Source organism: Gadus morhua, chromosome 21, assembly GCF_902167405.1.
Source record: "Gadus morhua chromosome 21, gadMor3.0, whole genome shotgun sequence".
Taxonomy (NCBI): domain Eukaryota; kingdom Metazoa; phylum Chordata; class Actinopteri; order Gadiformes; family Gadidae; genus Gadus; species Gadus morhua.
Window position 1 is genome coordinate 19,682,138 of NC_044068.1, and position 18,531 is coordinate 19,700,668.

General features: G+C 48.6%; 1 protein-coding gene across 4 annotated transcripts in view; it reads left to right on the plus strand.

The window, feature by feature from the left end:
* Positions 1-18,531, plus strand: part of tulp4a (TUB like protein 4a) — a 41,258-nt gene that overhangs the window by 19,728 nt on the left and 2,999 nt on the right. Inside the window, exons 6-14 of one of the 4 annotated variants that reach the window (XM_030344627.1) lie at positions 5,698-5,805; positions 6,211-6,377; positions 8,421-8,645; positions 8,999-9,233; positions 11,994-12,017; positions 12,713-12,857; positions 14,247-14,418; positions 14,538-14,631; positions 14,731-18,425. In XM_030344627.1, the coding sequence (XP_030200487.1) occupies positions 5,698-5,805; positions 6,211-6,377; positions 8,421-8,645; positions 8,999-9,233; positions 11,994-12,017; positions 12,713-12,857; positions 14,247-14,418; positions 14,538-14,631; positions 14,731-18,425 (4,865 nt within the window). The remainder of the gene's footprint in view (positions 1-5,697; positions 5,806-6,210; positions 6,378-8,420; positions 8,646-8,998; positions 9,234-11,993; positions 12,018-12,712; positions 12,858-14,246; positions 14,419-14,537; positions 14,632-14,730; positions 18,426-18,531) is intronic. The other 3 variants (XM_030344629.1, XM_030344628.1, XM_030344630.1) reach the window with 3 other exon arrangements.

The following is an 18,531-nucleotide window of genomic DNA, read 5'->3' on the forward strand; positions in this document are numbered from 1 at the left end:
ACTGATCTGGCAGAGGTTCGGGACAGCGCAGGTGGACCTCTTCGCGTCCCGGGAGAACACGCACTGCAGGTGGTGGTTCTCCCTCAGCCCTCGGGATCTTCCCCCGTTGGGGGTAGATGCGTTGGCACACACACCTTGGCCGCGGGCTCTCTTGTATGCGTTTCCCCCGCTCCAGCTGATCCTTCCTCTTCTGGAACGGGTCAGACAGGAGAGACTGTCCCTGATATTAGTGGCCCCGGAGAACCGTTCAGCTCTGTGGTTTCCAGAGCTGGCCGCGCTCTCGCGGTCGGCGCCTTGGCCAGTACCATTCAGGCCGGATGCGCTTTCACAGGCCCACGGGACGGTGCACCACCCGCCCGATGTCTCGGGACGGCTGTTGGTTTGGCTCATGAGAGGTTGATCCTGCAGGGCAAAGGTTTGCCTGAGACGGTTATCAACACTATTCAAAGTGCTCGTGCGCCTTCTACTTCTTCCCTCTATGCGGCGAAGTGGTGCGCCTTCTCTAATTGGTGTGAGACGAACCACGCTGTCCCATCTCAATGCGAGGTGGGAAGCGTGCTTTCGTTTCTGCAAAACTTATTGGAAAAAGGTTTGGCCTTCTCCACTATCAAGGTCTATGCGGCAGCCGTTTCGGCTGGCCATGCAGGCTGTGATGGTGGACCGATCTTCAGCCATCCACTGGTCAAGAGATTCTTGCTTGGGGCTAGACGGGTTAGGCCTGTTTCACGCGTGCTTACACCACGCTGGGATCTCCCCACCGTGTTGCGCGGATTGTCCAGGGATCCTTTCGAGCCTCTCTCCCAGGCCCCTTTGGATGCCCTGTCATTTAAGACGGCGCTCTTGTTGGCCTTGGTTTCTGCCAAGCGGGCCGGTGAGCTAACCGCTCTGTCTGTCAGCCCGAGTTGCTTGTTGCTAAACGAGGACAGCTCCTTCGCGTTGCTCAGACCTAATCCTGCGTTCCCCCCGAAGAACATTAATAGTTCTTTTCGGTCGAGGGATATTGTGCTTAAGGTTTTTCACCCCCCGCCTCATTCTAGTGAGGCGGAGGCGGAGTTGCATCTCCTGTGCCCGGTTCGGGCGTTGGCTATGTACGTGAATCGCTCTGCAGCGTTCCGCTCCACACAACAGTTGTTTGTGTGTTATAGCGACGCTAGCAGGGGCCGCGCTCTCTCTAAGCAGCGGTTTTCTCGCTGGGTATGTGAGGGTGTTTGCCTAGCCTACTCTCGGCAGGGCTTGGCGCCACCGTTGGGCGTTAAAGCTCACTCCACACCGAGCGTGGCCGCTTCAACGGCTCTACTCAAGGGCGTTTCGGTGGAAGACATCTGCGCGGCTGCGTCTTGGTCTTCCCCCGGCCCCTTTGTCCGTTTTTACATGTTAGACATGTCCAGGGCCTCACTCGGCAACTCTGTGCTAGAGTCCGGGACCCCTTTTACGGCTTAAGAATATAGACATGTTCTTTAAAGCGGCGTGGTTGGATTTCCTCTCGCTGGCTGGCGAGTTGGTCTTGATTACCAGTCTCTTACTCTCCCACCTTTTTTCAAATGAAAAACAGGCTAGGGGGTTTTCTATTGGCTCGCCAATTGTCTGGTGGTTTTGTTTACCAGTGAGGCACTCCCGCCGTTTTCTTCAAATAAGAAACGGCCGAGAGAGTCCCATTATTGGAGAGCCGAATTCCGTAGCTCCGCCCCCGGTGGTAGCGGACCTAATGGAAACCGTGTTGCTCTGGTTTTCTTTTCCTTTTCATGGGTTCCATGAAGCACGGAATAGAGCCGGAGTCTTTACAGACTCACTTTTTTCTCCCTTGATCATTGCCTTGCTTGATCTAGGAGGAATTAGTTTTTATAAAGCTGTTGTGTTTTACACTTCCTTGGCTTTTTGAGTCTTAATGTGCTCTGGTGACTTAGGTCGTTTTGACTGGGGTCCAGCAGGAGTACATTGATCGGGCTCCGCTCGCAGCTTCACCTTAGCCCATAAGGCGAAGCCTAGACGGCGTAGCCTACATGAAATAGAACGATAGTTATGTTATTATAACTCTAGTTCTATGATTGTAGGCGTAGCCGTCTAGTTTCCCACCTGCTGTACCCTCCAAATGCTGAAAGAAAAGCGTGGAGGATGAGCGACGGTATACACCGCGTTATATAGACACGATACCGTGGGAAATGTGGGCGGTGCCCACGCTGATAGGTGCATAGTTTGAATTTTAAGCGCGCGCAGGCGCGTGCACGGGACAAGCCCATAAGGCGAAGCCTAGACGGCTACGCCTAAAATCATAGAACTAGAGTTATAATAACATAACTATCGTTATTCTGCTTTCAGTCTATATTGATTATCAATCTAGTGGTTGATTTAAGAGGCTACTCAATTGATGGCGGAATAATGCAGAAAAAAATGGTGTTATATCCGAAAAGTTTGGGAGAGCTCACCAGTGTTTGAATGTTCACTCTGCTCTGGGGTTGGCTGTGACCTTCTTCAGTGACGGCAGAGGGCCTGTTCAGAGGACCTTTGATGCCACAACTATGTGATGCCAATGCAGAGAGGGTATGTCACAACCACCTTGTGGGTGGGTGTGATGTGAGCTCTGTCAGATGTTTGCTGTGTACGAGAGGGCATAGCTTCCCGGAAACTTATAGTATAACCCTACAGTGTTTGGCAAACTTCATAATTTCATGTATCGCCCATACTAGCTAAAAAGGTAGTGTCACAAGGTTGGCGTGAGCCGGTACCATGGGGATAACACCTCCTGTATACTTCAGAGACTCCTCAGCCTCAAAAGTGTGAAAACAGGGGGTTCACTTTCACCAATTCCTCTGGAGTGACATTGCTTGGTGAACCATCAACAGCCTCACCAGACAACCCAGCAGGAAACGTGTGCTTATTTATTTATCTATAATTGCTTAGTTACAACCCTCCAAGAATATCCGTGCAGCATTAAGGGGTTGACACTAGGTTTCAAAAGCACTTGCCCATCGGGCAAGTACAGGTAATGTTCGACTCCCCGAATGTAATGTTAAATTGCCCAAATAAAAATCAGAATCCTGAACGGGCCTCTTTTTGCCAGGCACCTGGCCTAATTTTGGGGAACTCAGAAAAATCCTCCTAGCTCAGTCTGGAGCTGAATGTTAGCTTCCACACATATACGTGTTTAAAAAATAACAAACTTCCTCTTTGTTTACTTATTTACCAAATGGTTGCATCGTGCCATGAAGTGATTTCAGTCCACCGTTGCAACCTATTAAAGACATCGCCCAGTTATATGTAGACCTGCATGCTTTCATCTGGATTTTATGCAAATGCAAATAATTAAATGTCCAAGGTAGTAGCAAAGATATGTATTTTTTACCTTCCACGTTTCTTGTAGGTCTAACTGAATAATATCAATCGCGTTTATAGTAGTGTTGTCACGATACTGGATTTTCTAACTTCGATAATATACCTGGAAAAATATGGATATTCTATACCGTTTTCGATAACAGGGGAAAACAGTTTTTTTCAGAAAAGAACGTACCCAAAGTAAATAGAGTATTTCTCCAAAACTGCTAGGGCTATAATATAACATCTTGGTGCCAATAGAAAGATTGTTGTGCAAGTGAAATATTCAATGTGGATACTACTTTACGGCATAAGTTGAAGATTACATTTCCACCTGAAATAATTATCAGTTGGTCATTATCAGTTGGTATCACTTTGGTACTATGAGACACAGGTAGATATCTTACCATTTTGGCGCTTGACCTCTATTTAAAGTTCAGGGCAAATATAATCGAATGACACCAAGCCAAACATTCGCAAATACACATATGGCCACTAGATTGCGCTGAAAAACATGTGTTCTGATGGAAGGCAATTTACCTTTATCCTAAGAAACCTTAGGATCTGGATGGATGGTGGTTTCATGAGATCAGATTCAACGTTGTGGACAAAAATCACAAAGGTAAAATTTTATTTTTGGTTGTTCAAAGAAAAGGGGAAGTTCCTTCTTAAGTTGTTATTTGCGTGTTATAGTCCCGGAATGATATGGTTTAGATTGTTGGAATCAGTGGAGGCTCAGCTTTCATGCAATATATAGTTTGTGCAGGTCCAATTTCGTGAAAAAGATTGCTATTGCTGTGCATGTGCACAGTTATGAATCCCAAAACTGTGTTCTTGCATTTGCATATTACTTTAAATTATTCTTTTGGCTTTCCTTGGTAATTAGCTTTTATCTAAAGTACTTCCCAACCGCACTCCTCCATCACAACTCCGTCTACCTTCTCTACCTAAACCTGTTGAAGCGGCGCTGCACTTGAGATACTAGCTGTGTTGGCTAACCTTTAGCAAACACCGTCCCACAGAGCATTGAGACTAGTGTCTAATCTCTGCCAGAGACCTCACTGCGAGTCAGTGACAGGAGGCTGGGCTATGTTCGCGCTCTAGCGCTGTGCGTCTGTTAACTCGGCGTACGAGAGAAGAGTAGACAGCGCGCTGATCAATTGCAAATATATCTATTTTGTGTGATTTTGCGGAAGAAAATTGTTGTTCTGCAGTTTTTAAAAACTATTAACTAAATAAACTTTTATATTAACAAACCTCAAAAAATGCACTTGCCCTTTCGGGCAAACAGAAATAATCTCAACTTGCCCAAATATTATTTTTAGTTGCCCCAGGCAAGCGGGCAACCGTTAGTGTCAATCCCTGGGTCAGCCAGGGAAAGAAAGAGCAGGCTAGTTTCCACTTGAGGATAAGGTGGGTAGCGCGTGAGGGGACCCCGCCACGCTGGATCTAATGGACAGTGCGGAGTTGGTGGTATTTCTAGCACCGCTGCTGTGAATGGCACTTCATACACAACAGAGAGTTTGTGTGAGTGCATGGGTGTAGTGTGTCAGTGGGTATTCTTCTTTTTGATCAATGCAAAGTGTCCGTGTCCCTCTACGTCACACAACCATTTGTTCGTACAGCATGCACAGAGCCTGCTGTTCCTCCACTTCTTTTTCATGGCCAACGTTTGAGCTGCACATCGATCCCCCCGCACTCCTGATGCAGGATGCTGAGGTGGGAGCTTATTCTACCACACATTTGGAGTCAGGTTATTGTTCAGGGCCACAATTTGGTGGACTTTTGACCACCATTATGGACTTCTAACCACCATGCTCTCTTGTTGGCCCTGAACCTTGCCAGTTCACTAGGAAGGTGAAGGGTTTTGGGAAAAAAGCCACAAAATCTACAACGACGTGTGTGGAACAGATCTGTGAGATGTCATTGTGGTGGTATTTAGAAAACACTTTCAAATGTGATGCATTTACTGTAACTGTTTGAGCTACAGCTAATAAATTGACTACCCTGCACTCTTCTGTGGCCAGCAAAGCTGTGCATCGTGGTGCATGGTGGGAGTTGTTGTCTTCAATCCACAAGCGCTAAAAAGTAACTTTCTGCCTTTTCTCGGTCAAGAGGGCACCAAATAAGAATTTTATTTTATTATTCGACTACATATAGGACCCAATTTCAATACATATTCATGCCTCCACCGGTGAAATGCTCCTTTAAACTTGAGTTTTGTAGCCACTCCAATTGTATTAGTTCTTTGTTGTTGGCCTGTCTGATAAGTCGCTCTGGATGAAATTGTCTGCTGAATGTAAATGTAATGTAAGGTGCTACTGTGTCAACCTTAATGTACAAGGCTCTATATTGCTGCTGATGAGTACATCTCGTTTTTCCCCTCAGTGCATAACATGAAACCACTGCTTACTGTCAGCTTCACCTCGGGGGACATCAGCCTGATGAACAACTATGATGACCTCTCCCCAACCCTCATCAGAACCCGCCTCAAAGGTGTGTGTGTGTGTGTGTGTGTGTGTGTGTGTGTGTGTGTGTGTGTGTGTGTGTGTGTGTGTGTGTGTGTGTGTGTGTGTGTGTGTGTGTGTGTGTGTGTGTGTTATTGAGTGTTCTATGAATCTTGCAAGACCTGCTCCACAACTCCTTAAGCTCACAGGAATTTAGGAACAAGAGTTTGGTAGCAAAGGACAGAGAAGATGGCTTAAAACAAGTTCCAGGCAATGTAGTGCTAGGCTCTTTCCCTCCAATGTCCTCAGCCAGCGATAGGCATGGTCAAGCAAGAGGCTTACCCCCTTCATGCCCTCCCGGTAGGGAGCAGTGCTCCTGTTTTGGCTAAAGCGTTTGCTCAGTGATTGAACGTTCCCCAGTCCACGCGTCTTGACGTCCTTCTCCTTCCTCCAGATGTGATGATCCAGTGGTGCTCCCAGGGGGACCTCCTGGCCGTGGCGGGGATGGAGAGGGGGGTGCTTGCTCCCGACCCCTCCGGTCTGCACCCGGTCAGGAACGCCATCGTCAAGTTCTACAACGTCCGCGGGGAACATATCTACACACTGGACACGCCGGCCCAGGTGACCCAGAACAGCTGGCCTTCTGGGGGCAGATTGGTTCTATGAGCGGGTGGAGCCTGATGTGATGTATCAGAGGAGTGGGAGTCGTCCAGGAGGGCCCAGGGGTTCGGGAGTTTGATCCGAGCTTAAAGGTCCCGGTTCAGTCTCTCATGAATGCAGCAGGGCTGGGCCATATGACCACATATATCTGGCGAGAGAAAATGTCCATAAATAGCTATTTTCCTACTGTAATTTCACTTTAAGGTAGAAGGGTTAGGGTCAGTTTTTTTTCCGCTAATTTGTCTGTTCTGATCATCACTTCCTACTATAATTAGTGAAGATAAAGTGTATTTCATTTGTCAATTAGTCAAAAGTAGTCATGAGACTTCTGGGGAGAGCTTGTTTCATTGAGTTGAAAGAATAGGTAGTATTTAGTGATATACTGTATATCGTTATGGAGATATGTAATGACCCATAACCTGATATATATCGTTATCGAGATATGAAATGACCCCTATCGTGATAGATATCGTTATAGAGATACGAAATGAATGAAAAAGCCCTAGGGCCCTATTTTAACAGTCTGAAACGCAAGTGAGAAGCGCCAAGCACAAGTAGCTTTGTGGGCGATTCTATGGCGATGTTGCTATTTTACCGGCGCATAAATGACTCCTGCGCCCGGCGCAAATCTAAAAAAGGTTGGTCTGAAGTAGTCTAATTACCAGTAGTTGTGGTTTGGGCATAACGTGCAATAAACAATGAGAGTGCCATCTCCCATCCCCTTTGAGAGCCATGAGCGCATTTGAATCTGACGAGTTTATATTTTGACAGCGCGTTTGCAGTCTCCGATGAGACAGATGCATGACCACATGAATTTCAAAGTTCAAATGGCTCAGTTTATGGCCAAATAATATGGCCATAAAATATTATGGCGTCTGTTCCTAATTCAAAAAAATAATAATATGGCGCCTTTTCCTATTCAAAATAATATGGCGTCTGTTCCTAATTCACACATGAGATAGCGTTTTCTTCCAGAAATACTGAGTCCTCAAATAAATTTCGGCAAAGAAAACTTAACACACGTATGATATGCGGTAACTGTGGTTCTATTTAATGATATACGCATTATAGTACATTAACAAACTTTGTTTCTTACAAGTAATGTATGCATTATTGTTATCGACTTGTGTTCCTAATATGCATTTGTCCCCCCATTAATATACATTGCCATGGACTGTATTATGCGTTACGTGTTTAGTTTGCGTGTGTTTAAACAGATGGACGCACACACGCACGCCCGCATTCATTAATTATTTTACGCATACACACATGCACGCCCGCAATCATTCATTATTTTTAACACTCACTCGCGTTAAAACAATGTTTTCTAACGATCAAATACTCATCAATCCTAAAAGTTATGGGCTTGTACACGATGTCTGTGTCAAGAAAATATGTGTTGGTGTAGCTGTATGGTGTTTTCAGATGTTTACCAAGAATGTGTGGCTAGGTAGATGAGAGAAGCAAAGTGTATGCGAGAGGTGCACAAGCAACATTATGCATGCGCCCTTAAAATAGCATCTGAACAACGCGCCACTGGCTTTAAACCAGGTATTTCCTGGTTTGTGGTGCAATTGTCTTCTGAAACTGCAAAATAGCACCAGGCAGCGTTTGCGGCAGAATACGCCTCCTCCTTTCGCCGAACCGCCCCTTGGGGCACAAGATCATACCCTAATTTACCGACGCGTGGCGGTGAAGGGAAAAGAACGCTCTGCGCCAGTTGCAAACCAGCAACGACACATGCGTCAGTGTAGAAATTAAATTGCGCCGGATGCAAGATAGGGTCCCTAGTGTGCAGTCTAGCTGTCGGCCTCCTGAAGCAAGATGCCCCTCATGTTCATTCTGACCTCGCATTCAAATCAAAACAACAGTGTTTACGGTACACCCCTGTGGATCAACGTGTCTGCTAAATGGGCAGCAGGAGGATTGTCGTCAGTCCACTGTTTAGCCTCCCCCGGTGAGACCCTCCCACTCACACTCTGTCTCCCCCTTTGTCTCCCCCAGCGGCCCATCACCACACTGTGCTGGGGCCACCGGGACTCGCGTCTGTTCCTGGCGTGCGGCCCAGCGCTGTACGTGGTGCGCGTGGAGCACCGCGTGGCCGGCCTGCAGCTGCTGTGCCAGCAGGGCATCGCCTCGGCGCTCCGGGAGGAGAAGGACGCCGCCAAGCTGGTCATCCCCGCCCGCCTGTGCTCCTATGTCACGGCCGCCTTCGCACCCACCATCAAGGTTCAATTCAATTCAATTTTATTTGTACAGCCAGTGATCACCATAACCGTCTCAAAGGGCCAAATATTTATGACATACAGGTAAATACATGCAAATCACATTAAATTGATGATGTGAATTGAAGGTGAGTGGGAGGGGACAGGAACAACAAAGCAAAACCAGTTCATACATTTATTGCTGATGAATGAGAATCATAACCTCACAAAGCACTGCTTTGATTCTGACGGTGGAAAACCAAATCCAAAACAGAAAGACGGATTGAATTCATTTATGAAAGCATTCTGTGCGGTCTCCCCTCCGGCCGTGTGCATCGAGGTATTAAAGATGATCATTATTATGTTTAACACACACAGCCGCCCATCCCGGACCCAAACAACATGCGTGACTTTGTGAGCTACCCCACTGCCGGCAACGAGCGGCTGCACTGCACCATGAAGCGCACAGAGGACAACCCCGAGGTGGGCGGGCCCTGCTACACGCTGTACCTGGAGTACCTGGGGGGCCTGGTGCCCATCCTGAAGGGCCGGCGCATCAGCAAGCTGCGCCCCGAGTTCGTCATCATGGACCCAAAGACGGACGGGAAAGCAGGTAGGACGCCCAGCGGCTTGGAGTGCTCAGCTTTTTGCAACGGATAACTTTAACTAACACACAACACAGAGTAACTTTGTTATTTTGAACATTGAGCCCCCTTTCTGGTTTGTCTAGGATGAAATAGAGAAACCGAAATGTTAATTTGATCCTGTCTTGGGTATTTGGCTAATTTCGAATCGCCCCTGCCTGCTTCACAATGGCTGGCTACGGGCATTCACAAACCTTTCCTTAAGACAACCCTCAATATTAGTTTTCAGAAATGTACAACTCACCAAGTGGTTAGTGGTGTTTTATGATGTTCCACGTAGGGATGGGTCAGAAAATCTGATTATTCGATTATTCGTTCCCGAGGGCCAAATCGATTTTTAACATTTGGACCGTTAAACATTTTTTCCCATTCAAATATAAAGTTTTTCACAAGCCATAACTTTGTTTCCCTGGTAAGGTTTGCCTGAGGGTTTAACTAATACCTGGAACAATAGAGTACTACAGTGAAAACGGCCCCATTGTCCTGGCAACCAGATTTTCAGTTCTAAACAACCGAACGAGAGATGGCGTTTTCCATTGCTGCCATGTGTTGTTTCTTTCAAAATGAAAATAAATAAAAAATATGTATTCCTCATGGGTTATTAAAAGGAAAAGTTTGACAACGTTACTTTTTTTTTTTTTATATATATGACGACAATATATTCTCAATATTACTTGCATCATTGGTAAAGCAAACTCGCGAATCAATTCGTGTGGCATAGGATTTCCCCTTGGTTCTTTTGGATTGTGTAGAACCGAATATCGGTTGCTATGGAAACGTGACCTCCCACTTTAGTACTCTATCATTACCTTCCCGTAAAGTTCTTATGCAACGGAAACGTTGTTCACTCCTCCAGTAAATAGGACGGACCTTTGCTACGACTTGGCAACAGGAAGTATTCTAGTCTGCTCAGCTATGAGCCAGAGAGCTAACGTTATGCATTGTACATATTTATAATTCGAAATTCGTCCCAGCCTTTATACAACAGATACTCTCGGGTCTATAGCATATCGCATATCGAGTTTTCTGATTACAGTGTAATTCATTTTTCGCAATTTACCAGCTCTCGTTTTGAATACCAAATCACGGCGCCATTCGTTTCAATGGAATTGGCGACGGTCTATACTTTCAACATAAAGTGTACATATTTATAATTTGAAATTCATCCCAGCCTTTATACAACAGATACTATAGGGTCTACAGCATATAACCACGTTTTCTGATTACAGTTTAATGCATTTTTCACAACAGACAATTTGAGTGGAACTACTTAGCAGGTAGTTGTTTTTTTGCGTTTAAGATATTAAGTGATTTCTTGCCGATGATCCATGGCTGTGAATGTGAATGTCGGCAGACATCGAATAATCGACTATTCGTTCATACCACCCACTGATTATTCGACCATGAAAAATTTGAGTTATTCACATCCCTAGTTCCAAGTCAAGTATCGTAGCGAAATACAGTTTCTGTCGTGTATTATTCAGCATTTTGTAAATCCATTGATTTCGGTTGGAAGACTCATTGCTCGTTGACCGGAAACGGAAAGGCGGGCTGGTTGTAGTCTTTCGTTCCGTTATAGCCCTACTGTTGAGACGGAGAACCGAGGAAAAGGACTACAACCAGCCCCCCTTTCTGTTTCTCGTCTACATCGCAATGAGGCGATTCGAAATGAGCCAGATAGCCGAGACAGGACCAATAGTCAAAATTTCAGTATCAACCACTCTATTTCATCCTAGACAAACCAGAAAGGGGGCTCAATGTTCAAAATACCGGAATTTTGCTTTAAGGTACACAAGGTACTCACCTTTGAAACCCTTCATATATACACTACAGTTCAAAAGTTTGGGGTCACCCAGACAATTTCATGTATTCAATACAAACAACTAACCACTTTTATTCAACAGCTTTCAGCTGTGCTAACATAATTGTGTAGTGTATGCTTTGCCCTAATAACTGTGAAACCATGAACACGTTGGTAGGTAGCTTGTATTTTTCAGTTGAAAGATGTACGTTTTGTTGCTTTGACATAATCTGGCAAGTTTTTCCCAGCTGATTGAAGAATTTTAAAGGTGAAGACTTCTGGCGTTGGCAGTGAGAGACGAGGGGCGGAAATGGACTGGTGTTAATTACAGACTTAATGGGCCCTCGATGGCTCCTGGGTTCCTCATCAATCAAACGGCTCCCCTTCTGGCCCAGTGATAGATGAAGCAAGCCATGAAATGATTGCAGCCCAGTTACACTGTATAATGGCCATCAAATAGATGAGCTTGACCTACAGCAGTGACAGACACACTCACAGACAGACACACTCACAGACAGACAGACGCACTCACAGACAGACAGACGCACTCACAGACAGACAGACACACTCACAGACATACAGACACCCTCACACCCCCAAACAGAAAAACACACACGAAAAGTTAAATGCCATTTATTTGATAGCATATGTTGTGGATATGTGAGGATGTGGTTGCGTACCAGGGGGTACTGCCCTGGCTGCATGACGACTCATGCTTTCTAACTCATTTTTTCTACTTTATTTTCCCTACATGTTAACAAACAAATATTCTGAGAAGGAGATCAATCTAGGAGATGAGGAAGCAAAGATGTATCTGCTATATACCTGTATTAATGCTTTTGTATTGGTGTTTGTAGAGTTGCTTTGAAAAATTGTTACATGATCTAAGCCCTCATGTCACATATACTTGTCATATACTCTTTTTCAGTTGGCAGTTCTACATTCAGCCCCAGTGAGTGGAAATTATATACACATACTGTTGAGTACACAACACATCAGGGGTTCTGGTAAACACCAGGTCTTATAGGTTACCCACCGCATCAGAACAACATCTGTCTGTTGGTGCCATATAAAGTACTACCTATTATGATCATTGGGGTGGGAATCACAGGGTACTTCACGATACCATACGCGAAACATGGCCCGCGATGCCGATAGTATTGCGATTCTGCAATAATCAATATATTGTTAGACAATCCTATAAAGATACATCATGATATATGTCTAACGAGGATGAATATAAAATGAGAGTGAAAAGATAAAGTGATGGATTTCGGTCTTTGTTCATGGTCCAAGCTGTTTAGAGTGGCTTATTTTATTTATTAAAGTATCGATATTTGGGGCGATATTTTCTGTCTAACTCTTGATGCATGAAGCATGAAAATGCTAAATAAATTCTTAAAATAAATATGCAAAAATAAATTGCCTTCCGATCAGTGGAATAGGCAATGACCTGATTCAAGCGTCTTGCTAGACTCTTGCCAGACAGTAGCCGTGTTTACATGGCAGATCTATGCCGCATAGATTTCTATGCGGCATAGATGTGTCCATGTAAACACGGCTACTGCATATGGGTAGTAATGTAAGCCATTGTTTTGAGATTAAATTGCATCTCCCCCCCTTGCCCTCTTCTTGGTTCCTTATTAGATGAGGTCTACAGCAACACACTGATCTCTTCCATGATTGACAGCTGTAACTGCTCAGACTCCAGTGACATAGAGCTTAGCGATGACTGGGTTGGCAAGAAATCCCCGAAGATCTCCAGAGGCAGCAAATCCCCCAAACTTCCCAGGTGAGAGTACACACACACACACACACACACACACACACACACACACACACACACACACACACACAAATTCTCTGACACATACACACACACTCTGTCTTACGCACGCCATGTACGACGCATCTGCGTTGCGTTTGTTGATTATGGTTGCTTTGGCGTGTGCCATTCTTTATAAAAAAATAAATGTGACACTATATTCAAAACCGGTTAAAGCAAGTGATGAACAATTCTTACTTGTTGACTGTAAAGAACTTTGTTTGATGGAGCCTGAACCCATCATCTAGGGAGCTATCATCATCTACCAAGCAACTTCAGTGAAACAAGGGTTGTACATGATCCTAAATCCCCTCTCCAACCTGACGAAGAAAACATTCTTACACCTGCTAACATCTGGCTGTTGACTTTGGTGTGAAAGATGGCAATCTGCAATCTTTGCCAGGAGAAGCGCGTTGAAGTTCTGGAGTTTGACGTTGACGACATGCAACGGCCATTTTGTTGTTTGAACCGCATTTGAAAGAGACTAAGTCGCACATAGTGTAAACATATCATGTTTTTCTGGCAGAGAAAACCGGCTTCTGGCTGGTTTTCCCGTTCTTCAAAACCTGTGTATACACCCTTATTCTGGAGGGAAAAGGGCATCATGGGATTTAAGGTCTGATATAAAGTAAACAAAGTTAAAGGGATTGATTGTGGAGACTGTTATGGATTGGCCAGGGCTGAAGTGGCGGGAGGTGTTCATTTGCAATACACTACGGGGGGAAGTCGACCGTATATAAGACTTCTTGCCTAAAGTCGCAGTATCAATGGCAACATAACACCTTTCAATTGGAGAGTAGGGGAGCTACCAGGCTGGCGTCTCCCTTATGGATAGTGTGAGAGCTCAGCCATATGAGAGGAGCTCGGAGTCGAGCCGCTGCTCCTCTGCTTAGAAAGGAGTCAGTTGAGGTGGTTCATCTGGTAAGGATGCCCACTGTGCGCCAGTGGGCAGGAGGCCTCGGGAAGACCCAGGACTAGGAGGAGAGATTATAGCCCAACACTGTCCTGGGACCACCTCGGGATCCCCCCGTCAGAGCTGGTCAATGTGGCCGCGGAAAGGGAAGTCTGGTCCCCCTGCTAGAGCTGCTGCCCCCGCATCCCGAGCCCGGATAAGCGGTTTTGAAGACGATGGTGGGACGATGAGGATGAGGGTGCTACCTTTTAAGGTGCAAGGATATTTGAGCATTATGACTTCACTCAAAAGGGCCATTTCTAATCAACATTGGCCCTTACTTGTCCTTGAGTCACACGTCCTTCACTACAATCTTACCATATTGGAATTCTTTGCATTGTACTGCTTACTTCACTCACTGCATACCTAAACCATTTTTTTTCCATTTGCTATTTTCTCTGTAGAGACTTAGTCTGTCCCTTTACCAACAGGATAAACATCGATCCAAGAAAGTCCCCCAAACTGTCCCGCGCAACGCAAGAGATCTCAAGGTCGCCAAGGTTACCCATACGGAAGCCCTCCATTGGCTCTCCCAGTCTCACGCGGAGAGAATTTCCGCTAGATGACATCACACAGGTAGTGATGATTTCTGTTCACAATGCCATTTTATTCACAACAACGATGTGATGTCACATGTGTTGTCATTTAAGAATAGCAGAGGATTCATTGGTGTTTTTTTCTTCTGCGTTGCCTAGCATAATTACCTTGCTCAGGTCACATCAAACATCTGGGGAACCAAGTTCAAGATCGTGGGGCTGGCTGCGTTCCTGCCCACCAACCTCGGCGCAGGTAAAACACTGTCCACTCTGCTAGCTAAAATGTGATCCAATATTCATGGCATGTGGCTTTTCTTACCTTCCTTAATATTCTTCCTTTCCCTGCCTGCAGTCATCTACAAGACCAGCCTCCTCCACCTGCAGCCGCGCCAGATGACCGTCTACCTGCCCGAGGTCCGCAAGGTCTCCATGGACTACATCAACCTCCCGGTCTTCAGTCCCAACGTCTTCAGCGAGGACGAGGACGACCTCCCTGCTGCGGGCACCACCGTCCCCGACGTCAACAACCCGCCCTGCAGTGTCAACATCCCCATCGCCCCCATCCACAGCCCCGCCCAGGCCATGTCCCCCACCCAAAGCATCGGCCTGGTCCAGTCCCTCCTAGCCAATCAGAACGTCCAGCTGGACGTTCTCTCCCGCCCCATGGCCAGCCCCGACGGGGCCACTGCGGGGGGCTCGGACCAGGGCCAGACAGCCCAGTACGCAGTCTCAGCCCGGTACTCCAGTCCAGGGCAGGTCATCTTTGGAGGGGTCGATATGGGTCACCTCATGGGGGGGTCATCCTCCCATCACCCACAGCAAATACAGCCGCAGCAAAGTCGCCATCAACAACAGCAACAACAGCAACAGCAACTTCAACAACAGCAGCAGCAACTTCAACAACAACAGCAGCAGCAGCAACTTCAACAACAGCAGCAGCAACTTCAACAACAGCAGCATCAACTTCAACAACAGCAGCAGCAGCAACTTCAGCAGCAGCAGCAACAGGTTCAACAGCATCAACAACATGTTCATCTTAACCATCAACAGCAGCATCTTAAACAACAGTACCAACAACAGCATCTTCAGCAAAACCATCAACTGCCCCAACATCAACAGCTTCAACACCAACAACAGCAGCAACAACAACAACAGTACCAACAGCAACTGCAGCAACAACAGCTTCAGCACCATCATCAACAGCTCCAACAGCAGCAGATGCTGCAGCAGATCCAGCAAATGCAGCAGCAGCAGCAGCAGCAGCAGCAGCTCCAGCAGCAGCAGCAGCAGCAGCTGCAGCATCAACAGCAGCTCCAGCAGCACATGCAGCAGCAGCATCTGCAGCAGCAGCACATACAACACATACAGCAGCAGCTGCAACAACAACAGCAGCAGCAGCAGCTGCAGCAACAGCAGCAGCAGCAGCTGCAGCAACAGCATCAGCAGCTGCAGCAACAGCAACAAATGCAAGCACATCAGCAGCAGCAGAATCCTCAAATGCAACAGCAGCTACAGCAGCATCAAGTCCAAGCTCAGATGCCTGCATCGTCGCTGTCATCCGCTCAGTCTCCAGGTGCAGCCCTGCACCTACTGCAGCCGGTTGCCCTGCAGATCCAGATCCCTCATCTACCGGCGGACGTGGCGGTCGAGAGAGGTGGGCACGGGGTCGAACACGAGCACCTGCTGAAGATCAAGGCCGGCCGCCCCGCCCCGCAGCTGGCTGAGGGCGACACGGTGGTGTTCAGTGCGCCCCTAGAGCTCAGCAAGATGAACCCCCCGCCCCCTTATCCAGGGACGGTGGCGGCAGCGGCAGCGGCCTCCTCCGGCGGAGCTCCTCAGCACGCAGACCTGGGCATGAGGAATTCGGACTTCCCTCAGTATCCCTCGGGCCCGCCGCCATCGGGGGCCACGCCGTACCCCACGCCCCTGGGCTACGAGCGAATCACCACCTTTGACAGCAGTGGCAACGTGGAGGAGGTGTGTCGGCCCAGAACCCGGCTCATCTGCAACCAGAACGTCTACACGCTGCAGAGCCCCGGCAGCTCAGCCACACTCAGGGTCACCTCCTCATCCTCATCCTCAGCCGAGGGCAAGAAGATCCAGCTACCCTACTCCTCCGCTACCCTCAACAGACTCACTGTTCCGCGGTACTCCATACCAAGTGGAGATCCGCCCCCTTACCCAGACCCGGCCAATCAGAACAATGCTGCCAGTAGGAACCCGAGACTGGACAGCAACCTCATCCATGCCACTCTCAGGCGGAATAGCCGAGAGGCCGCTCTCAAGGTCTCCCAGATCCTAGACCAACCGAGACCCCTGCCCCCTAAAGCCAAGAACAGTGCCCCGCTGGCCGCCTCCTACCAGCAGAGGGCGCCCACCGCCCTGTACACCTGCAGCCAGTGTAGCAGTGGATCCAGCATTGGGGGTCCGGCTCCAGGCAGCACCAACGGCATCGCTGGGGGGACAATCATCAGGCAGGACTTCCCTCCTGGGAACGGGGCTCCGCACAGCACAGTGATTGTCCACTCCAACAGCACTACGTTGCTGGCCTCTCAGTCCTCCTACAGCCTGCTGGGTGCCCTGGACGGGCCCGGGGCTGGAAGTGGGAGCGGCCGGGACAGGACCGACTACATCAACTCTGCCTTCACCGAGGACGAGAACCTCAACCAGTCCCTGAGGCATCTGGCACTGGGAGGAGCTGACATGTCTGATTTGGTGGTCAAGCGACCCCCTCCCTATCAGTGGGAGCCAGCCACCACAGATGAGGTGTGGGTTCCTCAAGAACGGACAGCAACTCTGACCCCCACGGGGCCCCCAGGAGCCCACAAACCACCTCCCCTCATCCTGGGCCCAGCTCAGCACCTAGACATTTCCAGGCTTCCGTTCATCCTTTCTCCAAAGTCCCCCACCAGCCCCAGCGTTGCGTCGTTCCATGCCGCAGCGGTCGCCGCCGGTTACCAGATCTCTCTCCAGTACACCCCGGCTACATCCTACTCAGGGCCACAGATGCAGCCCATCCCTGGGTCCCCTCGTCCCTGCTCCTCTCCTAAGGAGATGGTGGCCCCGGTGCCTCTGCCACAGCAGGACGCCGCCCTGGTCGTACCGCCCGGCTACACGGCCAACCTGGCCAACCTCACCTGCTGTCCTCTTCCGCCCATGTACCCCGGAGGCAGCTCGTGTGGCAGGCTCCCCATCCCTCCCATCGCCCTCCATGCCCCCTGGGGTACGTACAGCCCCTGTCCCCCTGTGCCCGGCCCTACTGCGCCTCTGCCCCTGCCCCCTAAGGCCTCGCAATTGGCGGCCTTGGAGAAAAACGCTTACGCGGTTCCTGCCCCGGCTACCCTTCCACCAGCGGTTTCTCCTTCTCCGCCTCCTCCTCCTCCGACTACCTCCTCTCTGCCCCCAGCAGAGTCTCAGAGCCATATGGGGGCCCCGGAGGCCATGGCGGCAGACGCCGGGGAGATGTTCCAGGAGGTCCTCTCCCTCACTGAGAGCCCTGCGCCACAGCGCTCCGACAAGTTCGGCAAGAAGAACCGCAAACGGACGGACGGGCGGCAGGACGAGGCGCCGCCGCCCCTCGGCGAGGGAGGCAAGTCCAAGAAGGAGGGCCGCGCGCTCGGGGACTTCAACTCGCTCATCTCCAGCCCACGTCTGGGCAGCAGGGACAAGAAGAAGCTGAAGGGACAGAAAGAGCAGCAGCTGAAGGCCAAGAAGCTGAGCAAGGCGGCGGGCAACAGCGAGTTCCAGGACAGCTCGGAGAGCGAGCCCGAGCTGTTCATCAGCGGTGACGAGCTGCTGAACCAGAGCGGGAAGAAGGGCTGGAAGAGCAAGCGGAGCCTGCGGGCCGCCAGCGAGCTGGAGGAGCTCAAGTGTCGCAAGGCCAACGACAAGGAGGACCGAGGACTGGGCAGCCAGGGCTTTGTGTACGTCATGGCCAACAAACAGCCACTGTGGAACGAAGCCACCCAGGTGTACCAGCTGGACTTTGGGGGGCGCGTCACACAAGAGTCGGCCAAGAACTTCCAGATTGAACTGGAAGGGCGACAGGTGAGGAGGAGTTTGGATTAAGATGTATCTCTTCCACTATTTTTCATGTTAGTAAAAGAAATATATACTTAAAATGTAAACAAAGGAATTAGACTTTGGCCGTATG